The sequence below is a fragment of the Ailuropoda melanoleuca genome, chromosome 5 (assembly GCF_002007445.2).
Source record: "Ailuropoda melanoleuca isolate Jingjing chromosome 5, ASM200744v2, whole genome shotgun sequence".
Taxonomy (NCBI): Eukaryota; Metazoa; Chordata; class Mammalia; order Carnivora; family Ursidae; genus Ailuropoda; species Ailuropoda melanoleuca.
Window position 1 is genome coordinate 19951482 of NC_048222.1, and position 22449 is coordinate 19973930.

A 22449-nucleotide genomic window follows, 5' to 3' on the forward strand; every position below is an offset into this window, starting at 1 on the left:
GTTGACTAAACCCTGTTCCACTCCAGTCATTTTCATATAATTACAGGATAAAGTTGAAGTTTACATCAAAGGCATGAGTTTTCAATTAGCTGAACAAGATCCTTCAGAAATCTCCAAAGAATTACTTTTTCTACATTAAACAAATCAACTGAGTAGTTAATTTTACTTTAACCTGGACAGAATCAAGGGGGAGAGATAGTCTGAATCAAATTGAATGGTGATCTAGAGAACACTTTCCAGAAGGACCCTCTTTGGGAAATGCCACTCAGTGCTAGAGTAAATCTCATATTTCAGTGGAGGGTTTGTCATTCACAGTAGAAGCACATTTTAAGTGTTTCCTTTTGGTATTTTCTATTTCACCCAATATGGTCTACTTACGTGATACCCATGCAGAGCTCCTGGCAGGTCCCTGAACCTGCCATATTGTTTCATGACACCAAGCATTTATTTAAACTGTTTTCACTATGTAGATGGGCTTGTCTGGCCCTCAACCACTCAAGACCCAGCTTTCATGCAATTTCCCCTATTCAGCCCGCTACCATCACCACCCTCCAACCTGACAAAACTGATTGCCACCTCCTTTGAGCCTCCACCTTACCTGTACATCTTTCTTTCTTACCATTAGTAAACTTCACTTCCTCTTGATTGGTTTCTTGTTCTTCTCTCCCCAGGGAGAAGGTTTTATTCCTATTCAGATAAACAGTAACTATATGCTTGTTGAATACACAAGTGATTATTCAACCACTATTGAGCACCTGCTCTTTGCCCATACTTGGGAGAAGTAAAAAAGACATAGCTTTTTAAAATTTCCATTCTCAATGAATTCATGACCCAGTGGGGGAGAATAGACTCCTATACAAATAAACACAACAAGCCTAAGAATGAAGGGTCTGGGCAGGTGCTGAAGCTGAGCTGTTAATTGGCTAGACAGTGAACACATAAAGTCCCATGTTCTAATATATCTTCTATGGTTTTCATAATCCAAACACACCTGCTTCAATCATATGTTTCGCATTGCTTGCTAATGTCTTCTTGGCATAGTCTAAACCTATGCTTCTCAAATTAACATTCACAGAAATCACCCCGGGATTTTGTTAAAATGCAGCCTCTGATTCAGTATGCTGTGGCAGGGACTGGGATTCTGCATTCCTGACAAGCTCCCAGGGGATGCCACTGCTCCTGGTCCATAGACCACACTTTGAGGATCAAGGCTCCTAAACCCTTGTCATGTCAACATATAAACATTGTTGAAGTGGCACCAGTTTTTGGAAAAGCTCCCACTGCTTCTTACCTAGATTGTCTTCTAAGTATAATTAAACGTGATGAATGTTACACCAAGAGAGGCAATTCAATAGTGCCCCACTCCCAAAAACTGATGGCTTGAAATGGTTTTTTTAATGTCTAAACACAAGAGGTCTTTGTTCCTGCACTTGAGGTCTGTTGCTACCAGAAGACTGTGGTCTGAATGTGTAGCGAGATTTTCCCAATTCGTCAAAATTGCCATTTTTAAATCTCCCCCATACTTACACTATAACACCCAGGCCCTTCCTGTAAATGGAGATATCTTTTAACAAAACTACAAAACCTTAATCACCTTCAACAACCGTAAAGGAAAGATTTTTTTAATGCAGCTTGCTTAAAATAAGCATTGTGAGGTATCCATGGAAATCTAGTTTCTTATTAACTCTTAATGTTTCCTATGACACCTATTTACTTTTTCAGTTTGTCAGAACCTGCAATTCATCATCAAAGTCGAAACTCACTAGACCATGAGACTTTGCCCCCCCCACCTATACATTTTTATCATGTGTCAGTTTTGAATTCTTCCACAAAGGCAAGATCCCTATGTGATTGCAACTTGAGCTATCTTCTTTTGCAGGTGTTCTTCCCCTTTTCCTCACGACTCCAACCAGACCAAGTGTCCTGTGCACATGTTTTCCTAAGCGTGTAAAGAAGACATCACGACTCTTCTTAGCTGCTATTCAACATCACCTTAACTACAATAATATGTTATTTGAGAAGCAGTCTTGGTTATTTGGTTTTCTCTTACATAGTTAGTTTTTGCATCACTTTCCCTGACAACACAACAGTGAATGAAACAGAAGTAGAATTGTTTTTATCATACAGGACATTTGGAAGGCACTGGATGCCTTAGCTTGCTTGATGTCAGAGTCTGAAGAGAACTATTCTAAATGTTCTTTCTTCCTTCTTACCGCTCATGGTGTCATTTAGGTTAATGCCAAAGATGATGAAGGTGTCCTTGTTGGATCCTGGGACAATATCTATGCCTATGGTGTCCCCCCATCAGCCTGGACTGGAAGTGTCGACATTCTGTTGGAATACCAGAGTACAAAGAGTCCGGTCCAGTATGGTCAGTGCTGGGTTTTTGCTGGTGTCTTTAACACATGTAAGTAGCCAATTGAGTAACATTTTTTTAATGTAAAGGGAATTTTACTTCAAGACATTTTATCTATAAACTGGCAAAGAGACCTAGCAACCCTGTTAGCTCTCTAGAATTTATAGATGGCTATTCTGGGATGTAGTCAATGCATAATTAAATTGTACTGGGCCAAATATGCTCATAGTTTCTCTTTGACTGCAGAATCTTTATAGAAAGAATGACGGACTATTTCCTACATAATCCATCATTCAACACCCAGAGAAATGGGGGTCCCAGGGGCCAAGAAATGATATGAGGGAAAGGATATGCCATTTTCTTTTCTGTAACCCCCACATTTTAAAAAGATTATATTAACAAAATTTAAAATGGTAAATAATAATAGATATATACTGCTTCTTTGTTATTGAAAAGTGTTATAAATATGTTTATCAGCCTCTTGTTTACCACTGAGAAGTTTTATAAATATATGCACTTAATTTTTGCCCTAGCTGTGGGAGAGATTGTGATAGGTGATCTCATCCCCATTTTTACATGGGAATCTCAACGCCCCTGAACAATTAGATATCAGAACTTCACGAACAGTCTTTGCTCCCCACTTTCCCTTCTGATTTTTAATCTACCCAACATCTAATCTATAGAGGAAAACATATGGGAACAGAATTATTCTCTTCAGCTTCACACATCATTTTTTGAAATGCCATTTGCCTGTCTAGGCCCAGACAATATTATTGTGAATTCAGTGAATATTTTTAAAAATACATTTATTACAGTATGTCTTCATCATTAGTAATGATTTTCATTCGCTTGCCATTTCTACAGCCTTGGAGAAAACATTAAGCCCAAGTTGGAGTGTTCTTTCTGCTTGCTCGTTAATAAAGAATGTTTTACCTATTTAGCATTTTTCTTTTAATCAGGAAAGTCAAGGAGGGGCTGGAGGCTGGAAGCCAGAATGAGGCCATTTTTTTAATAAATGATCACGAAGCCTCGCAGTTTTATCTCAAAGTTGTGACCGTCCAAGATTAGTCAGTGATCCAAGTGGGAAGAAATTGTTCATCTCGTGCTTTTGTTTTTCTATGGTGTTAAACGGAATAATATTATTTTCCTAGCCAGTTGAGTATACCCAAAGGCTAAAAGAATATATTTCCTGAGAGCAGTAAAGGCCAGTGTATCAGTTTCCTAGGTGTGCTTGTCTCTAAGATCTAGATAGAAGCTGAACTTCATCATGGGCTAATGATGAGAGGTAGCCCCCAACCCTCGCTGTTTCCAAGCCCAGACTATGTAAAGGGTGCCCGATGGGAACAACCACTCTTAGGAAACGTTTCCAGGAAAACAGAAAGGACCCTCTGCCTTTCTTCCTGCTGTCTACAATTTCACTATCCTAGTGTAATTCCTTTGGGCTTAGAACCAGATAAAATAGTGAACACCTTCCATCCATTTATGCCTTTTGTATGAAAGGGTCATCAGATCTATTCCTGAAAACAGGCTTTGGTGGTAAGCTAAGGAAAGACAGAAGCACATGTGGGGAAGTCACAAGTAAGAATAAACCCCAAGAAGGAAGTTGGAAGGAAGGAGGCACAGGTGCCCCAGTGTCATTCTTCTCCTGTATTAAAATTACGAGGTCAGGCAAACTCTGGAACAATTCTCATTCTGTGTATTAGTGTTTAAGCCTGAAATAGAGCTAGAGTGCCAATCATCTTACTGATAAAACTGGGACTTGAATAGAGTCTGTGAATCAATACAGGAAGTTGGAAGTAGGAAGCAGGTCGTGGCTGCCATCATTTTTGTTTGGTGTATTAAGATTAAGTCAGTTAATGAGGACACTTGAATGCTACCAGACTCAAGTTTGGACTTCCAAGGTGGTTCTGTTGAAGGAGGTGGATAGCCTTTGGTTAAAAATGCTAAACTGTTCTGAGAAAAAAAGGCAAGCCAAGCCATTAATCTTAAAATTGTCAGCTGAATTATTTTCAATGAGCCCTGATGTCTGGCATCCTGGGAACCAGGGAGGGCATTTGGATTGAGTTTAATCAATAGGTACATATGGCAAGAGATGCATCCAGGTAATTTATTATCTAGCAATTAAAATGAATCTGTGGTGTCACCCTCCACCAAGTGTCACAAGAACAAATTCTAGCCAGGAGAGCAAACCCCACTGAGGACCTCTGTTATAAAGTCCTATCAGCTGAGGGCTTTTTTGTTGTTGTTGTTTATTTCCAGTTAAAAATTTATTAGTTTCAGAGGTAGAATTTAGTGATTCATCAATTGCATGTCACACCCAGTGCTCATGACATCAGGTGTCTTCCGTAATGCCCAGCGCTCAGTTATCCCTTCCCCCCACCCACCTCCCCTCCAGCAGCCCTCAGTTTGTTTCCTAGAGTTCAGTGTTTCTTATGGTTTGTCTCCCTCTCTGATTTCATCTTATTTTATTTTTCCTTCTCTTCCCCTATGTTCATCTGCTTTATTTCTTAAATTCCATATGTGAGCGAAATCATATGGTATTTGTCTTACTCCGGGGCAACTGGGTGGCTCAGTCAGTTAAGCCTCTGACTTTGGCTCGGGTCATGATCCCAGGGTCCTGGGATCAAGCCCCGCATCAGGCTCCCCACTCAGCAGGGAGTCTGCTTGTCCCTCTCTTTCTCCCTCTGTCCCTCCCCCTGTTTGTGCTCTCTCTGTCTCTCTCTCAAATAAGTAAACAAAATCTAGACGAGTTTTTTTTAAAAAAATTATTTTCAGGAACATAATCCTATTAGATGGACTAAAATAATACTGCTTTAGTGATTGTATTATTAGGAACTAACCAATTAGAACCCCATTATTGGGATTTTATTCCTTTTATTCCATTTATTCTGAATAATCACATAGCAAGGTTTCTCTCCATAGTCCCGAAGCTTGACAATAGTCCCCCTTCTTCAGTATGAACATTTGAGGTTAATACGTGCAAAGGGCTTTTCTTTTTGGTAAAGAAGGAAGTCCCTTATGAGAAAGAATTATTCACTATGTATTTATTAAGTTTTGGCGATGGGTTTAGTTGTGGTCTGTCCTTTCCTGCAGTTTTGCGATGCCTTGGGATACCTGCAAGAGTCATTACAAATTACTTCTCAGCCCATGATAATGATGCCAATTTGCAAATGGACATCTTCCTGGAAGAAGATGGGAATGTGAACTCCAAACTCACCAAGGATTCAGTGTGGTGAGTTTGATTTACAAGGGCACTTGCTGATATCAAATTAGAGTGACATTACACATTAACCACAAGACAGACTGGGTCTAATGTTTCTTCCCTTCTATTTTAAGGACTGTTCAATACCATAGGCAGAAATGTCTGATTGGTGGAGATTGTTTTTAGCGAATGAATGAGAATTGTTACTGAACAGGCAGTTTGCTTTTCTAGTAATAAAGATCAATCATTGCATTACAACAGTAACCACTGAAAAAGGTCATAGTTTTGCTATGCCTTTAGGCTAAACCCATTAGTTCCTCTCTACTTTAGTATGAGAATATTATGGTAAATGGCAGAGATATTGGAGCCGAGTATTCTCTAAGTCAATACTCCAGGAGTAATACAGCTAACATTTATTAAGCACTTACTATGTACCAGGGTCTGTGTGTATGTGATTGCATCTTATGCTTTTAACAGCTATATCATGTGGGTGCTTATTAGTATCTCCACTTAGAGAGGAGGAAACTGAGGCCCAGAGAGGTTAAAGTAATTTGCTCAAGTTCACACATCCGATAAGCTGAGAATAAAATCCAAGTGCCTCTGACCCTTAACCACGATTTTTTTGCCTTTGCAGTATGAGATTGCTCTTTTTGTTTTTTTTTTTAAGATTTACTTATTTATCTTAGAAAGAGGGAGAGAGAGAGAGTGCACAAGTGAGGGGAGGGGCAGCGGGAGAGAGAATCTCAAGCAGACTCCCTGCTGAGTGTGGAGCCTGACCCGGGGCTCCATCTCACAAACCTGAGATCACGACCTGAGCCAAAGTCAAGAGTCAGATGCTCAACCGAGTGAGACACCAAGTGCCCTTGGGATTAGTCTTTGAATGTAAAGATGTGGTTCTCCCTGATTTGTGACCTCATCTTTCAAACAGAATAAGAATGAGAGTGAAGTTGAAATTGTCACTAATACCAACCACATCTTTCTTTCACTGCCCCGAGCAGCCACACCACAAGCTGGCTACGGGGGGGGTTAAGATCTCAAAGAAATTTCCTAGGTCCCTGGGACCCACTCAGTCCAAAACAATATTCTAAAAAGAGGGGGAAAACCCAAACGTAAAGGATATTTATGAAGGTATGTATGGGGGAAATTGGTGGCATTGAACCAGTTGGAATATCCAAGCCAAAAATGTGTCTCCCATGGTTTTTCTTTATAAGTAGTAAAACGAAAACACTGTCAGTTGTAAAAGCATCCAAATGGGGATGGGAGGAAGTTATGAGCTCATTTGAAGAGAGATTAAAAGTTAGAAGTGCCTTAACCCCCCACCCCGTGTTAAAGGAATGGATCACAGTGGTGGGAGCAGTATTAACTTGTCAGTACTGGTAAACACTCATTGGAGGATGTGGAAAGAAGGAAATCAGGGAACTAGTAGCAGAGTGGTACTACGAATAAAAAATAGTGCAGTTCATTTGAAGGGAATGAGCTGAGCAATGGTAAGCGAGAGAGTACAGGCAAGACAAAACCTCACCTCTGCAAATTGAACAGCAATTTAAAGCATCATTTAAGCCCTTGGAATTACAGTATAGCAGCCCTGCATGTATATGGAATAACAAAAACAGACCAAAAGAGCTGCCCCAAAAGCCTGTTTGTGACAGTAGAAAATGGCAAAATGAGAATTATTTAGTATTCTGTACTGTGCACCTTTCCTTACACAGACACACACACACACACACACACACACACACACACACACTTTATGCCTTGGTAGCCAACTGCAGGTCGAAATTATTCCTCTCTATTCCTTGATCTAAATGCCTCCACCATGAATCCCCACGGGCACCCTAACAAATAACCCCATAAGGCCCTAAACAAAATTGATGCCAAATTGAAGCTGATAGATCTTGCTCTTGTTAACCCTCTCCTCTTTCGGCTTCCTACTCTGAATTCCTTTCCCTGTCCCTATCAACCTTTGCTCCCTCATTGCCTTCCACAAATGTCCCATCACCCTGAGACTATGTTCCCTGGTCTGGGAACCTCACCCATCCTCCACCACCAGACGACTGCCTTATGCTCCTCTTCCCTCCCCTTGTTTGGCTCATGGTGGGTTTTCAACATATGGTGAGTGATGTCTCACTAACTGGCTGATATGAACCCAACTAAAGACACATCTGACCATGGAGCAAAAAGATTAAAGTGCTCAGTCAGTTCTGAGTCTAAAGCCTGGCTCTGCCACTGACCAACTGTGACCTTGGGCAAGGCACCATCTCTCTGTGCCTCTTTCCTCTTCTAAAGTAGAGATGACAGAACTTCCTATTTCACTCAGCCCAGAGCAGAGCATAACAGGTGCCTAATGAATGCTAGCTGTCTTTATTGTCTTCATTATTAGTCACACAGCAGGAATTTCTTGGAGGCAATATGTTGCCATCAACCTAAGCACATTGAAGCAGTCACAAAAAAGGGGGGGGGGTTGTCCCATGTCCTAAGATGACTGTGCCATTTCTGTACCTTTGGGGTATTTTTAAAACAAAAGCAGAAATTTGTGTCTCCCACACACACAGTGCTAACACTAGTGGACCCTACAAACTATAGATGTTCCATGAAACCCAAAGAATCTCTAGGACCCTCCCTGATTGAGAAAACCAGTGGTGTCTTCCCTGGATATATCAACCAGTACATGGTCCCCACAGCCACACTGCCACACAAGCTCTGGCTTTGACAGTTACTTGCTGTGGGACCTTGAGAAAATGACTTCACCTCTCTGAGCTTTGGTTTCTTCATCAGTAGAATGAGGGTAACCATTTCTTGATGGCGTAGCTGTGACAATTAAATGAGGTAACACAGGTAAAGTGTTTGCCATAGTGCTAGGCCCAGAGGGAGCGCTCCTCCTTGCCTGCTAATCAGATTAGTAAGGGCCCCTGGTAAGAAGCAGGAGCAGCCGGAGCTGTAGGTCGGTGAACAAGGGAGGGGGCGGGGCGGAAGGCTGACAGAGGCTGAGGTGAGGGCAGGGAGGATTTGGAGGGCATCAGCTGACCATTGAGAAGCCAGCACAGCATGGCTGGCAACACATGGCTTAATGAATTTCTTAGCAGGGGTCTCAGGAACAAGTGGCTTCCCCCAAGCCCCCAGACTCACTTCCCTACAGAGGCTCCATTCAGACAAACTCGCCCCAACCCCCTCTTGGTTTGTGCATGGCTCTTGCCCTCCCTGCCCTGCCCCCTCCTCTCTTCCTCCTCCTTTTTTTCCTCCTCTTTCTAAAGGCAACCGTGAGAATGACTTCTGGTTTCTCTGTCTTGTGCCTCCACCTTCTCTTTAACACTGAGGTATCCTGATGATACACAGTTGGTGGCAAATTAATTTGTCCAACTGGGTCTCCATGACCAAAGGCGTCCTCTTCCCCATGACTCAGCCAGGTCCAGCGTGGCCAAAGCCAGTACAAAGGGCTCAGAGAGCCAGCACAAGAATACATTCAAGGGCATATTATGCGTGGCACTCCCCCAGGCCAAGGGGGGCAGGCAAAGCATGGATTTCAGCCCATTCTCCGACTCCTTCTTCTCCCTTTAGCACCACAGACCATGGAGGGCTGACTATGTGCCTGCTTCCTGGTCTGGCACCTCAGGTCCCTCCGTGGTGGTGGATTTCCCCTCCGAGAGCGCCTCCCCACACAGAGAGCAGCAGTTCTGCAGTGGACACACTGTCCATGCCCACAGAGGGAGGAGTCTGCTTCTTAGCAATTCAGGAGAGGGAGGGGCCAAGGAACCCTAGAAGGGCACCGCTGGGCAGAGTAATTGGACCTCACCGTAGCAAATGAAATTCTGAGTGGACCAACGCAAGGTAACATATCCTAGAAGGAGCAATTTAAGCCACCTGTCCCCCCTGTGCCAATGGGTTTTGAGTGATGTGTAACCTCTGGAGGAAGGCAACTATGAATCACTGTGGACAGTTTAATGAAGACGCTTGCACAGTGTTTAGCTGCAGTGCAAACACTGGGTAGGGAGACGAAGGTTCCCTGAGGAGGGAGAACATGGCTCACGCCATGGGCCGTGACGGTGTGGTCTCACCTTGCGAGAGCTCAGTTTGATCACCTCATTATAGGACTATCACCGTGGAAATGGAAACAATTTTAAAGGGAAGGTGGGATGGTGGCACTTATTAGTGTCACGAAGGTATTTCAGTGAAAGGCTCTTCTCCTTCTAAATGAAAGCATTATCCTGTGTCCTATTTGCTGGAGAGGATGTAGTCAAATGTGATGATTCTGGGTGAAAGAACTATGCTCACCTCTTGGCTGGCGCCCACCAGATTGCAACCTCCATGGGGGAGAACAACGTCTGATCTAATTTGTTTTCCTTTGTTTTGCCAGCGTGTAACAGGGTGCAGGGCATAGAGCAAGGACTTAAAAAATAGAATTGGTTGGAAAAAATTTCTGATGCTCATTTAACTGAATAAATGTCATTTAATTCATTCAACCAACACTATTGTGCGCTATTATGTCCAAATACCAGATTCTGAGGATTCAGAGAGAAATTAGAGTCACTACCCCTGAGGAGCTTGATCCAATGTTTGTAGGTGAGACGACGACATATAGAACTCTATAAAAAATATAAGGTAGGTTGTAACATGAGCCAGGAGACACGGAGATGAGGGGAAGGGGCTTCCATCCTAAGCCCAGGGGAGCAAAAGGAAAGGCTGTTCACATGGGAGTAGCCATGGACTCAAAGCCATTATCCCCCCTGCAATCTTCTGGCTGTGCTGTTCACAGATGGAATGCCCAGGAAATGACCTTAGCCCACAGATGAAACTCAGGGGTATGTCTATAAAAGTCAAAAGCACTGAGATGAGACAACCAGAGACCAGTCTGCTTCAAGGACCCGGCAGGAAGGAATGAAAGCTCATGCAGAGTTAGCCTGTATTCTTACGACCACAGTTGTTGGATATCAAAACTTGTTCTAACGCACCTTTCAGCCCCTTTCCACTCCTTCCTTTACAACGTCAAGAACACCTGGCTCTTTGCCCGCCTTCCTGAAGGAGCTACTATCCCCAGGCTGTGCATTCAACGAGAAGCAGATGGAGTTAATACTATTTAGGGGTGGGGATGCGTCCTTCCGTCCTTCCGTGTTCCCCACCTATCACCACCTCTCCTACTCCTCTACCCTCTAGGCATTGTCTAGTCCCTGAGTCCTTTACGACAAACCCACCCCTCACTCGTAGTTTTAGTGGGTCCAAGAGCCAACAGTGCTCCAGGTTTCCTCTTGGAGCCAACAGCTTTGAGACCCTGTGACTCCTTTTTGTCCAGCTTCTAAGCCCCTCCCTCCTGTGTCCCTTTCCATCCTGCTCACATTCCCAGGGAAGTTGTTCATCTCCTGACAATGGAACTTCAAGCGGGGTGGACAGAGGCATGTGTTGTCCATGCACTCAGGATGTGAAGAAAAGGGGGCTGAACACTTATGTGTACGCCCAGGCCCGTAGCTGGCTGGTCTGCTTCTCAAATCCTGGTTGATTAGCCAATCGGCAGATGTAGAATGCATCCTATCTCAGAGTTTTAGACATTTTGCATGGTATGAAAGATAATTGTAAAAACGGTGAGTACTGCAACAATTAACAAGTCTTTATTTCCTTTTATTGCCTTTTCATTTGAGATTAAGTAGGGCTGATTAAACTGGCTTTTACAATTTAATTTTTTAAAATAATTGTGAACAAGCAGATTTGTATTTCTCACTTTCAGCTCAATGTTGCAACAATCTAAGAATTAGTCAGTGATCCCCTGGAAAGTAATCACAATTTTATTTTGTTTTTCCCCGGGGCATCATGGAAAAGCACTAAATCAAGTCAAACTATCTTGTAATTTTGCCCTCCCTCTCTCCATGGTGCAAGGCAGTGTGATTAGTTCTGCCACTAATTAGCTGGGTCACTTTGGGCAAGTTGCTTGATTTCTCTGGACCTTAATTTTCTCTTATGTAAATGTATGAGTTCGGTCTTAATGAGCTCTAGGGTCATTTCTAGCTCCCAAAAATTTTTAAAATAAATTTCACTGTTCTTCCAGGCCTTTCTTCCCATCTGCAGCAGGTTCTCCCACGCTCTGTGTGAAGATCTGCTCACCTGCACAGGGCCAGCTAGGATCCACCCACTTACATATAGGTGTTGCTTTGCAAATTGACTTCACATCAGCTCCCAAGGAAAGAAGAACAAAAACAAATAAACAAACAAAAACCCAAAAATCAAACACACACCACAGAAAACTTTTGTAGTTGTAATTTCTGGCCTCCATGGATCTGGTTCTTTAAAAAAAAAAAAAAAGAAAATCCAACTTCCTTCAGTCCTTGTTGGAAAGAGTACAGTTGTTAATGTTTTATTTTCTTCACTCCAAATGCAAAAAACTCTGCTGCAATGGGTAGTATTGAATCTATAAACAAAGCTCTTTTGAAGCAAGTTTTAGAGCAGAAATTAAACAGCCTTCACCCCTAGAAGCCAGTGCTGGGTACAATACTGGTCCTAATTCTCATTGCAGTCTGTGCACTCGGCATAGGGGTTTGACCACCGTAGGCGTGTTTTTGAAATTTAGATCCATCTATCTTGTGCCTTGCTGTAAATGCTCACAGTGTTCCGACTAGTTAGACTTTCATGTGCTTTATATTATACTAAGTTTTAATTACTGCACATAGTGCAAAAAAGAATATACAAAAATAAATTCCAAAGAAAATGGTAGAGAAAATTTTCTGAATATAAACCCAACTGCTTGAAGATGTTTAAGGGCTTGTAAAATTAACCAGTGCTGCATCTAGGTTACCAGTAGATTATCTTGTTAACCGCATTACTGTCAGCCAAATTGTTTTTGACGAAATCCCCTAGAACAAGGTCACGAGCTCTGCCGCTAGAGAACTAAGAATATACACTCTGAATCTGCACCAGAGTCTTGAAGAAAGGATGGGAAAAGTTATTTGCCACCGCCAAAGAATCAAAATAGCTCAAGCTTATGGAATGCTTTCATTGTGCCAGGTCCTGATCTAAGTGGGTGACATGTAGTAACTCGCTTAGCTTTTCAACAACCTGTTAGGATACTTACTATTATTGTCCTCATTTATAGATGAAGAAACTGAGGCACACAGTAACCTAACCATAGTCACCAGTCAATAAGTGGTAGAGCCTGACTTACAAACCCAGGGAGGCTGACCCTAGAACTCACTTTTTTTATAACACCTTTATTGATATATAATTCATATAGCACTAATTATAAAATTGTGTGGCTAAGGTAGAATGACGCAATCTGGATTACAATAATAGCACAAAGGACGGGGGAATGGAACAAAGTTTTTGCATCCAGTTGAAAATAAGTTTGTGTTAATCTGAACTAGAGTTCTCAGTTAGAATGTTAGTTAAAATCTCCAGAGAAACCACTAAGGAAAAACTGAAAAAAATATAGTAAAAAGAAACAGAAAAAGAATTAAAATGGTATATTAGAAAATATCAGTAATTACATTAAAATATCTTATCAGTAATTACATTAAAGGAAGTAATGAGGAATAGAAGAATAAAAAAAAACATGTATAGCAAGGAATTTGCAAAATGGCAGATGTAAGTCCTACTTATCAGTAATTAGATTAATTACTCCATTGGTAATTAATGGAGTTAATTAATTACATTAACAATTAATTACAATAATTAATTAACATTGAATGTTAATGGATCAAATATTAAGATTTGTTTTATGGCCTAACATATAGTCTGTTCCAAAGAATGTTCCATTTCCCCTTAAGAGATATGTATTTTGTTGTTGGGTGGGATATTTTATACACAACCATTAGGTCTGGTTGGTTTATTGTGTTGTTCTAGCCTTCTATTTCTTTGCTAATCTTCCACCTGCTTCTTCTGTTATTGAAGGTGCAGTATTGAAGTCTCCAACTTTTATTTGTCAAATTATTTTTGTTTGCTTGCTTGTTTGTTTCTATTGAGTATAATTGACATATTATATTAGTTTCAGGTGTGCACTGTAATGATTATTTGTGGATATTGCAAAATAATCACCACAGTAAGTCTAGCTAATATTGGTTGCCATGCATAGTTACAAAATGTGTGTATGTGTGTGTGCACGTGTGTGTGTGTGTGTGTGTGTTCATGATGAGGACTTTTAAGATCTCACTTACCAACTTCCAAATAACTGGAAATTTGTACCTTTTGACCCCCTTCACCCATTTTACTTACCTCCTACTCACCACCTCTGGCTGAATTATTAAATCATCTATTTTTCCCTTTAATTTTGTCAGTTTTGCCTTTTGTGTATTTTGGGGCTCTTTTATTAGATACAGGTACATTAATGATTATTGTTTTCCTAATAGCATTACTTTTTAACCATTATAAAATGTCCTTCTGTGTGATATACTCAACTAATGAACGATCAAACATTATATAAAAAACTAATGATGTACTATATCTTTGCTGATTGAATTTAAATTTAAAAAGCCCTTTGTCTCTAGTGACAATATTTGTCATGAAGTCTATTTTGTCTGATATAAATTTGGCTGCTCCAGCTATCTTTTGGTTCTATTTGCACAGTTTATGTTTTTCCATCTTTTTACTTTCAACCTATTTGCATCTTTGAATATAAAGTGTATCTCTTAGATGCAACATACAGTTTTGTTATCCATCTATCCGACCTCTGCCTTTTGATTTTAGTGTTTAGTCTACTAATGTTTAATGTAATTACTGATAAATAGGGTTTATATCCACAATTTTGCTATTTCCTTTCTATATGCATTATGCCTTTTTTCTTCCCCATTCCTCCATTAGTATAAAAAGATATTTTGTAGTATACTATTTTAATTCTTTTTCTGTTTCTTTTGACAATATATTTTTCAGGTTTTTCCTTAGTAGTTTCCCTGCAGATTATAATTTAAAACCATCATTTGAAACAACTTAGTTGTTTCAAATTAATACCAAGTAATTTCAATAGCATACAAAAACATCCCATTCCCCTTGCCTTTGTTCTGTTACTATAATACAGATTGCATCTTTCTACATTATAAGCCCATCAATACAATTCTATGATTACTGCTTTATGAAATTGTCTTTAAAATCAGAGAGGAAAAGAATTCAAACAAATATACATTTATACTGTTTTGCCTATTTCTCTATGTAAGTTACCTTTGCCTTCTTTTTTGAAGGTTAGTTTTTGCAAGATACACAGTTCTTATTTAACTTCTCCTTTCAGCAATTTGAAAACCTCATCCCACTGGCTTCTGGCTTCCATGGTTTCTGATGAGTAGTCAGCTTTAATCCTATTGATGAACTCCTGTACATAATCAATCACTTTTCTCATACTGTATTCATAATTTTCTCTTTGTTTTCAGCTTTGGACAGTTTGGCTCTGAGGTATTTAGATGTATGTATATCTCTTTGAGTTTATCCTTTTTGAAATTCAACTTCTCAGATGTATATATCAATGTCTCATCAACTTTGGAAAGTTTTTAGCTACTATGATTTTCAGATATTCTTTCTGATCCTTTCTCTCTTTCCTTTTCTTCAGGGACCTTCACATGAGAATGTTGGTACTCTTGATGGAATCCCACATGTCTCTGGGGCTCTGTTCATTTTTCTTCTTCTTCTTCTTTTTTTATTTCAATTTACTTATCTTCAAGTTCACTAATTCTTCCTTCTCTGCATCTACTCCAATCTGCTTTTGAGACCCACTAGTGAAATTTTTGAATTTTTCATTCTAGTTATTGTATATTTCAGCTCCAGAATTTCTGTTTGATTCCTTTTCATAATTGTTATCTTTTCATTGATATCCTCTGTTTGATTAGACATTACTCACATGGTTTTCTTTAGTTATTTGAACATGTTTATAATACCTGATTTACAATCTTTGTCTAGTAAAACCAAGGTCTTGTCTTCCTTAGTGACAATTTCTCTTGACTGCTTTTTTTTTTTTTTTTTTGCATATGGGCCATACTTTTCTGTTTCTTTGTGTGTCTTCCATTTTAAAAAAGTGCTAGACATTTTAAATAATATGATGCGACAATGCTGTAAATCAGATTCCCTGCTCCCCAGAGTCTGTTGTAGATGTTTGTGTTGTTGCTGCTGCTTACTGTTCGTTTGGTGACTTTCCTGAACTAATTCTGTAAGGTCTATATTTTTTATCACGTGTGGCCACTGAAGTCTCTGCTGGGTTAGTTTAATGGTCCAGTTAGCAATTGGACAGAAATTTCCTTAAATACCTTGAACTAACAAGTCCTCAGCCTTACCCAGGAGCTCTCTGTGTGTTGGGGGGAATGTCTTCAATGCTCCACCAGTAAATTTGCAATTCCACTATAGCTTTTACTAGGAAGTGAAAGTATCCCACAGTATCAAAAATATGCCCGGTATCTCAAGTTCAGAGGTGAGAGATTAGAACCCTCTTAGGGCCTTCCTGGCCATGCTTACAACCCTGCACATCTATGTGGCCATCTAGACTCTCAAGAGTATGTCTGAGTTGTTCAAAACCTCTATGGACATCTCAGTCCTTAGGTTTTCCTTTTAAGTCTTTTTGGTGGACAGCCTTTTATTATCACCAGTTGGTGTCATCCCTTAACATCCCTGTGATGTTAAGCAGTCACCTCTAATTTTTTTTGAAAAACATCCTTTGGGAAAGGCTATTTGCACAGAGTGAATTCTGAATCAAAGCAAATAAAAAGAAATCCTGAGAATGGAGTTTTCAGAGAACTGCCAACAAGTTAGTAGTAATTCTTTGGAGATGGGGCTTTTAAAGAGTCCCAAACCCAATTTTCTCCCCTTTATTGGTTGCTAGGTTGCAAGTTTTTATACCATAGTTGTGAGGCCCTTAGCTTTCATGACTATCATGGAGCTATGGAGAGGGGGAGTGAGAATAAGGCAAATTCCAATGCTACAGAGCTCACTATTCTTAATGAGATCCATTTGTTTTTGTCGAATAAGTTGATTTTGATCATGTTTGCTAGAATTCTCATTGTTTTTACGAAGGAAAAGTTTCTTGGAAGTCCTTATTCTGTCATTTTAGAAATGTTTCCTTAGAGCACGCTCTTAATCAGTACGCAAGTAGTTCCAAATTAGGAGTCTACCACACTCCTTGACAGTTTTACATTTTGTAGTAATATTTTAGTATCTAGTATCATCTTTCTGACATCCTGTTGAAAAACATATTATTTTATGTATATCCTTTTACTTCTCTATTTCTTTTGTATGTTGGAGGGCATTATATTGCTCTTTTAGAAATTGTGTATAAAAAGCTACCTGTGGATTTCATTTCAGCACAATAAAGGGATGTTATAAAATATTTGTTTTAAAACTAGGAAGGGGCATTGTTTTTTGAAGGTTGAAAATCCCTTTACTGACTCTCTTCCCATTCCTATCATAGTCCTGTAAGAGAATATCTCCAAAGAGGGCCTGAAGTCCCTATTCTGCTCAAGACCCACTTGAAAGAAAACAGAGAGGGAGTTTGAGAGGTTAAAAAAAAAATCAGAGGTTACTACAAATACCTCTCAGGAAATTAGAATGGAAAAGAAAGTGGGAGCCATCTGATAAACCACACAGAAAATACCAAGGTATTTTCCATAATAAGAAAATTATCATGTTTTGGTTAATCATAAGCTCTGCCTAAGTGTCATCATATATACCATTCAAAATTTGCCAGTTTTTGAATAATTAGAAGCTAATAAAATATACACCACATAGGCTATATTGAATGTATTAATTTCTTTTGATGATTAATAAGACCTCTAGAAAAACCTTATATAAATAAGAGCTATCAACCTTAGAATATTATACTCATAAATAGCTTTATAATACAAAATGGTGATTTTGGTAACTATTTAAACTATTGGCTATATATTTTTTAAATCCCTTCAATAATTATGGATAAACTTGGCCAGAATTTTTTATAGACATTTTTTAATACGTTAGAGTTATCCAAAACCAATATTCTCAAAATCTAACTTTTTCTTCATTTTCAGGTATGAGATCAATCCCTAATTTGCTATGCCAGAGAGAGTAGTAAAGGGGGACAGGGTCTTATTTTTCAAATGAATCTAGCACAGGGAACCCAGAAGAGTTACAGAGAGCTTTCTGCTAAGAACTAATGGCAAATGTGGTTCATATGGATGGGTGGTATCTACTTCCTGAGCATGTTAAGGATTATTTGTTTTGTTTTTGCTTTGCTTTTGTCAAATTTAGTTTCATTCTCTATCTTATCCATTTTCTGGTGCCACAATAAAAAAGTAAAACAGGGGCGCCTGGGTGGCACCGCGGTTGGGCGTCTGCCTTCGGCTCAGGGCGTGATCCCTGCGTTGTGGGATCGAGCCCCACATCAGGCTCTTCTGCTGTGAGCCTGCTTCTTCCTCTCCCACTCCCCCTGCTTGTGTCCCTCTCTCGCTGGCTGTCTCTATCTCTGTTGAATAAATAAATAAATAAATAAAAAGAAAAAGAAAAAAAAGTAAAACAGATAATCAAAAGAGGTGACGTTATCAAAGGAAGAGAAAAGAGTAAAATTAAAAAAAATCATTGTAATAAAGCTGCTATAAAACGATCTTAATAAATATTCAAGAAATCAGTACCTGGAAGCTTAAGAAGAGAGTAGAAAGGCTCAGGACTAAGGAAAGACACACTTCCGGAAAACTTTATAAATAGAAACAAACTTCTTAGGTATTATAGTATAGTATATGTAATTGAATACATCTGGGCTGGCATTTATCCAGAACCTACTGGTAGGAACATATAGCATTTGGACTGAGTGTCCTTTCTGATTGGTCATGATTTCCAACTGGCTCATGACTGTGTCTGAGCAGTTATTAATTATTTTGATTATCATCCCTTCTATAAATACACCTCATAGTTTCATTCTGGAAATAACAGCACATCCCCAAACCCACTCCCTTATCTTCAACCCCACTGATTGTGGTCTCTCATGCTACAGAAGACCGTGCTTAAGCTGATTCCTCAACTAGCATTGGAGGACCCCTTCCCTGCAAAGGACAAGCAAAAACAAACACCTTCATCACTTCTCTTTTTTCTTGGTGGGCAACTGGTTTCTACAGGGGGGCCTGGTCTCCACCTGATTGGACCTCTAACCTCTGAGAACCCCAGAGAGATTTTAAATGCCGCTTCCTGGTTTTAGCATTCCAACAGCCCCTAACAACGAACAGCTGCATTCTGAAGTAGCCTAGTGTTCCCGCAACTGGCTCCCAGCTCCATAAAAGATTCCTCCAGCATGCCTCCCTTTCTCTGAATAATTCCTTTTTGTTGTTTTTTCTTGGTCCAAGCTTTCATTTCCGCTTTGGAATGTCTTGCTAGGCAAGCATCAAAATCCACCGACGTGTCTCCACTTCTTTCAACAGCTCCCACCCCACCCCAACCTGTCATCATTGGAATAGCCAAAACTCAACAATTTCAAGGTGTGCTGTCATTTTTGTCACCAATAGCATCGCCTGTATTAAGAGTATATCAAAAGACTCCAGGAAATGGGGCTGCGCCCATTTGCCACAAATACACAATTTGCAAGGTAGCTAAGTACATTTCTTCCACCCCCTGCCATTTTTTAAATAAACAAATTCAAAGATTTGTTTACACTTGACATTGGTCCAACACATCTCCTTGAGGGCGTTCACTCAGTCTTATTTGTTTTTTCCCTAGAGCCATAATAAAGCTGCAGAATCAGGGTTACAAGGCCACATCTCTTTCTTCCCTTGTAGGAAACATTCCTGGACAAATTGTAAATGAGATAACCCTGTGGAGCATTTAAGCAGCTGGCCAGGTTGAAGGCAGTAAAGGACTCCTTGCTTAACTCATCCACTTTATTGTCTTTGAACATCTAGCACGCAGAGCCCCAAAGCCCATCTTGATCTCAGCTGTGTTCTCTGTCCACTTCTCCTTCATCCCACAGGCTGTTGCTACTCCAGATGTGACTTTAGCCAGTGGTTAAAACCAGGGCACATTTTTAACTGTGCTCTATTTTCTTTTAATAAAAAATAGTCCGCTTACATAGACATTAGTGCCTGTTTATTATAAAAATTTCAAACATTGCAGAAAAAAATAAAAAATTCAGACTTATCCATCTTCTAACTGCTTAGAACGTTTCCAACATCTCCTTAAGTATCCTTTCATATGTCTCTTTGCATATTGTACTCACTTTTTATTCCTGCATAAGAAATTACCAAAAGCTTAGCAAGCTAAAACAATGCAAGTTTATTATCGGTTTCTCTGGGTCAGAAGTTTGGGCACAGGTTAAGTGGGTCCACTGCTCAGGGTCTCAAATAATGGCAATCAAAATGGTAGCTGAGGTTGTGGCCCCATCTGACGTTCAGGGCTCTCTTTGAAACTCATTTATGTTCTTGCAAGGATTCCGTTCCTTGCAGCTGTAGAACTCATGGAAGCTTCCATCTTTTACAGGGCCAGTAGGAGAATGTCTGCTGCTTCCAGTTTCCAGCTTGCTCTATGTAAATGGCTTACCTGATTAGGTCAGGCCCACCTTCCTAGCTCCCTTTTAATCAACTCAGAGTCCACAGATTAATTATCTTAATTACATGTGCAAAATCCCCCTTGCCATGTAAAGTAACATAATCACAGGAGTGATACACCATCCTATTCATTGATTTCACCCACATTCAAGGGGAGGAAATTATACAAAGTTGAAGGTCATTTAAAATTCTGCATTCCACACATATCTACATACACAATGAACACATACACTGTATGTGTTCTGTATTATGATCTTTAAAACTTAATATTCCATAAGTATCTTTCCTGCCTAATAAATGTAGATCTGCATTTTTATAGCTGAATAATATTCTGTTTTGTGTTTCAAAACAATCACGTATTGGACAGACTGTTTCTGATTTTTCCTTCTTGCAAATTATGCAAGGATGAACATTCTGAGTACTTGTCTTTGCATCTGTGTGATCATTTGCTACACATAAATTCCAAGGAAAGAGGTTAATCAAAGGATAAACCAAATCAATGCTGTGACGTTCCTCCAAAGGTCGCTTAGCAATGCATGGTGCTATTTTTCTAGGGAGGCTTGCCTTTGGTGAAGATTCTGCCGATCCTTTGTACCAGTTCTGCTGAGTTATTAGCATCCTTGGAAGGAGTTCTAGACATCGCTAGCTGTCACTGCAGGAAACCTACAAAAAGTAACATAAAGCAAAGATGGGTTCTTCACTTGTCATTTCCTCGTTATTCTCCCTCAAAAAAGTTATTTCCTATTTGATTAAATAACTCTCAGTGAAATGGGGGCTTTATTTTAATTTCTACACTGCTTCTTTAAAAAGAGGCAACAAGAAAACTAGATCACTTTGAAGGTTTCTAACTTTCTTTTACCTTTAAAGTGACACTGTACATTTTGATTGTAGAGTGGGAAGTCAAGTTTCAAATGAAGGCTCTGAGAAAATATAAAACCATGAATCTTAATAACAAACAAACAAACGAAAGTTTAATTACACCTGCCGAGGAGATGTCCTACACTTGCAAGGAGTTGTCCTTGCCTTTCAATCGAGCAATACTTTCTGAGCACTTCCTAAGGCCTAGCTGTAGTGCTGGGAATATGATGGTGAACAAGACAGAGCCCCAGAAGCAAATCACTCCCTCGGCAAATTTCATAATAAAATTGCAAGATGAAAACAGAAAGACTATGACAGATCTAGATAAAGAAACTTTAAAATAACCTTTCAGGAAGCATATATGTTTCCCAACCTGCAGACAACCTTGTGGTAAATGGTATTCAGAAATGTCTGTAAATACTAGCCCCTTTCACGGGGGACCTTGAAATCAAAGACAAGCATGTGTACCCAGAAATACTTAACACCCAGCCGAAAGGGAAGCCTCACGGCATGAGTGGTCCAGGACACATTTTATCTGGCTATTCTTGAGCAGAGAGAATGGCATGATTAAAAAAAAAAACAACCTATGGCATCCTTCCACTCTATTCACAATGAGCCTGGGAGCCCAGCCATTGGCTTTCTACCCGTTGACTAAGGTCCAACCCCAACCTCGGTTCTCCCTCTGAGATCTGAAATGCAAAGCTTGTTTATCTTGTAAGAGGTTAACCTTGCCCAGGATATTTGAATTTACATAAGGAGGTTCTGGTGCCTATTAATCTAGGGTGGTGGCATAACAGTGAAATCCTAGCTAAAGCCAAGATTGCTAACCACAGGTTGCCTACACGGATTGTGTAGGAAGCAGGACTATGTCCATTTGGATTGCAAATGTTTCCTTGCTGTTTTCCTGGATCTCTCTGCCTAATGATGCAACTTTCACTGTTCGGAGGGGAGGCTAGCAGTCATGTTTAAACTCACAGTGACCTTTCCAGCTTCAGAGGAAAGATACAGGCTCTCAAGTGGGAACCAACCTCATGTTCCTGTCCAACACCTTCATACCTTGACCCTGATCTACACCTACAACTCCCTGCCCCTGAAAACAGTGCCTACTCCCCACACCCAGGCATGGTGTGGCTGTCAGCCTCATCCTTCTGCAATCTTGGGAATTGAGTGTCCTTTTACTCCATCTCCCTATTCTCTATTCCCACTCCCTGCACTGGTTCTTCCTCTGTAAGTGCGACAATCTCTCCTAATGTGAAAATAATCAAAACACTCTTGCCTGTGTTGCATTACCTTCTAGCCACGGCCCTATCTTCTCTTTTTCCCTTCATAACCTAGATCACTCTGAGGAGAGAAACCTACACTGCATCCCTCTGTTTCCATATTCTCCTTGTCTGGCTCTGCTCCCATTCTCCTCCACAGTCCGTGAAGACGCCAGCAACTCGTCCAATTCCGAGTGTCTCATGTGTATATAAAAATGTCTCTAGGGTTTTGTCTCCTGGGTTTCTCACAGGCTCTCGAGTTCATCACATCCAATATTGAACTTGTCAACCACCCAACACACACCCCACAACACAAACCATCTTCTC

At 40.1% G+C, this 22449-nt stretch overlaps 1 protein-coding gene across 1 annotated transcript in view; it reads left to right on the forward strand.

The window, feature by feature from the left end:
* Window positions 1-22449, forward strand: part of F13A1 (coagulation factor XIII A chain) — a 166126-nt gene that overhangs the window by 96386 nt on the left and 47291 nt on the right. The window contains exons 8-9 of the mRNA XM_034660199.1: window positions 2233-2407; window positions 5450-5588. Coding sequence (XP_034516090.1) covers window positions 2233-2407; window positions 5450-5588 — 314 coding nt within the window. The remainder of the gene's footprint in view (window positions 1-2232; window positions 2408-5449; window positions 5589-22449) is intronic.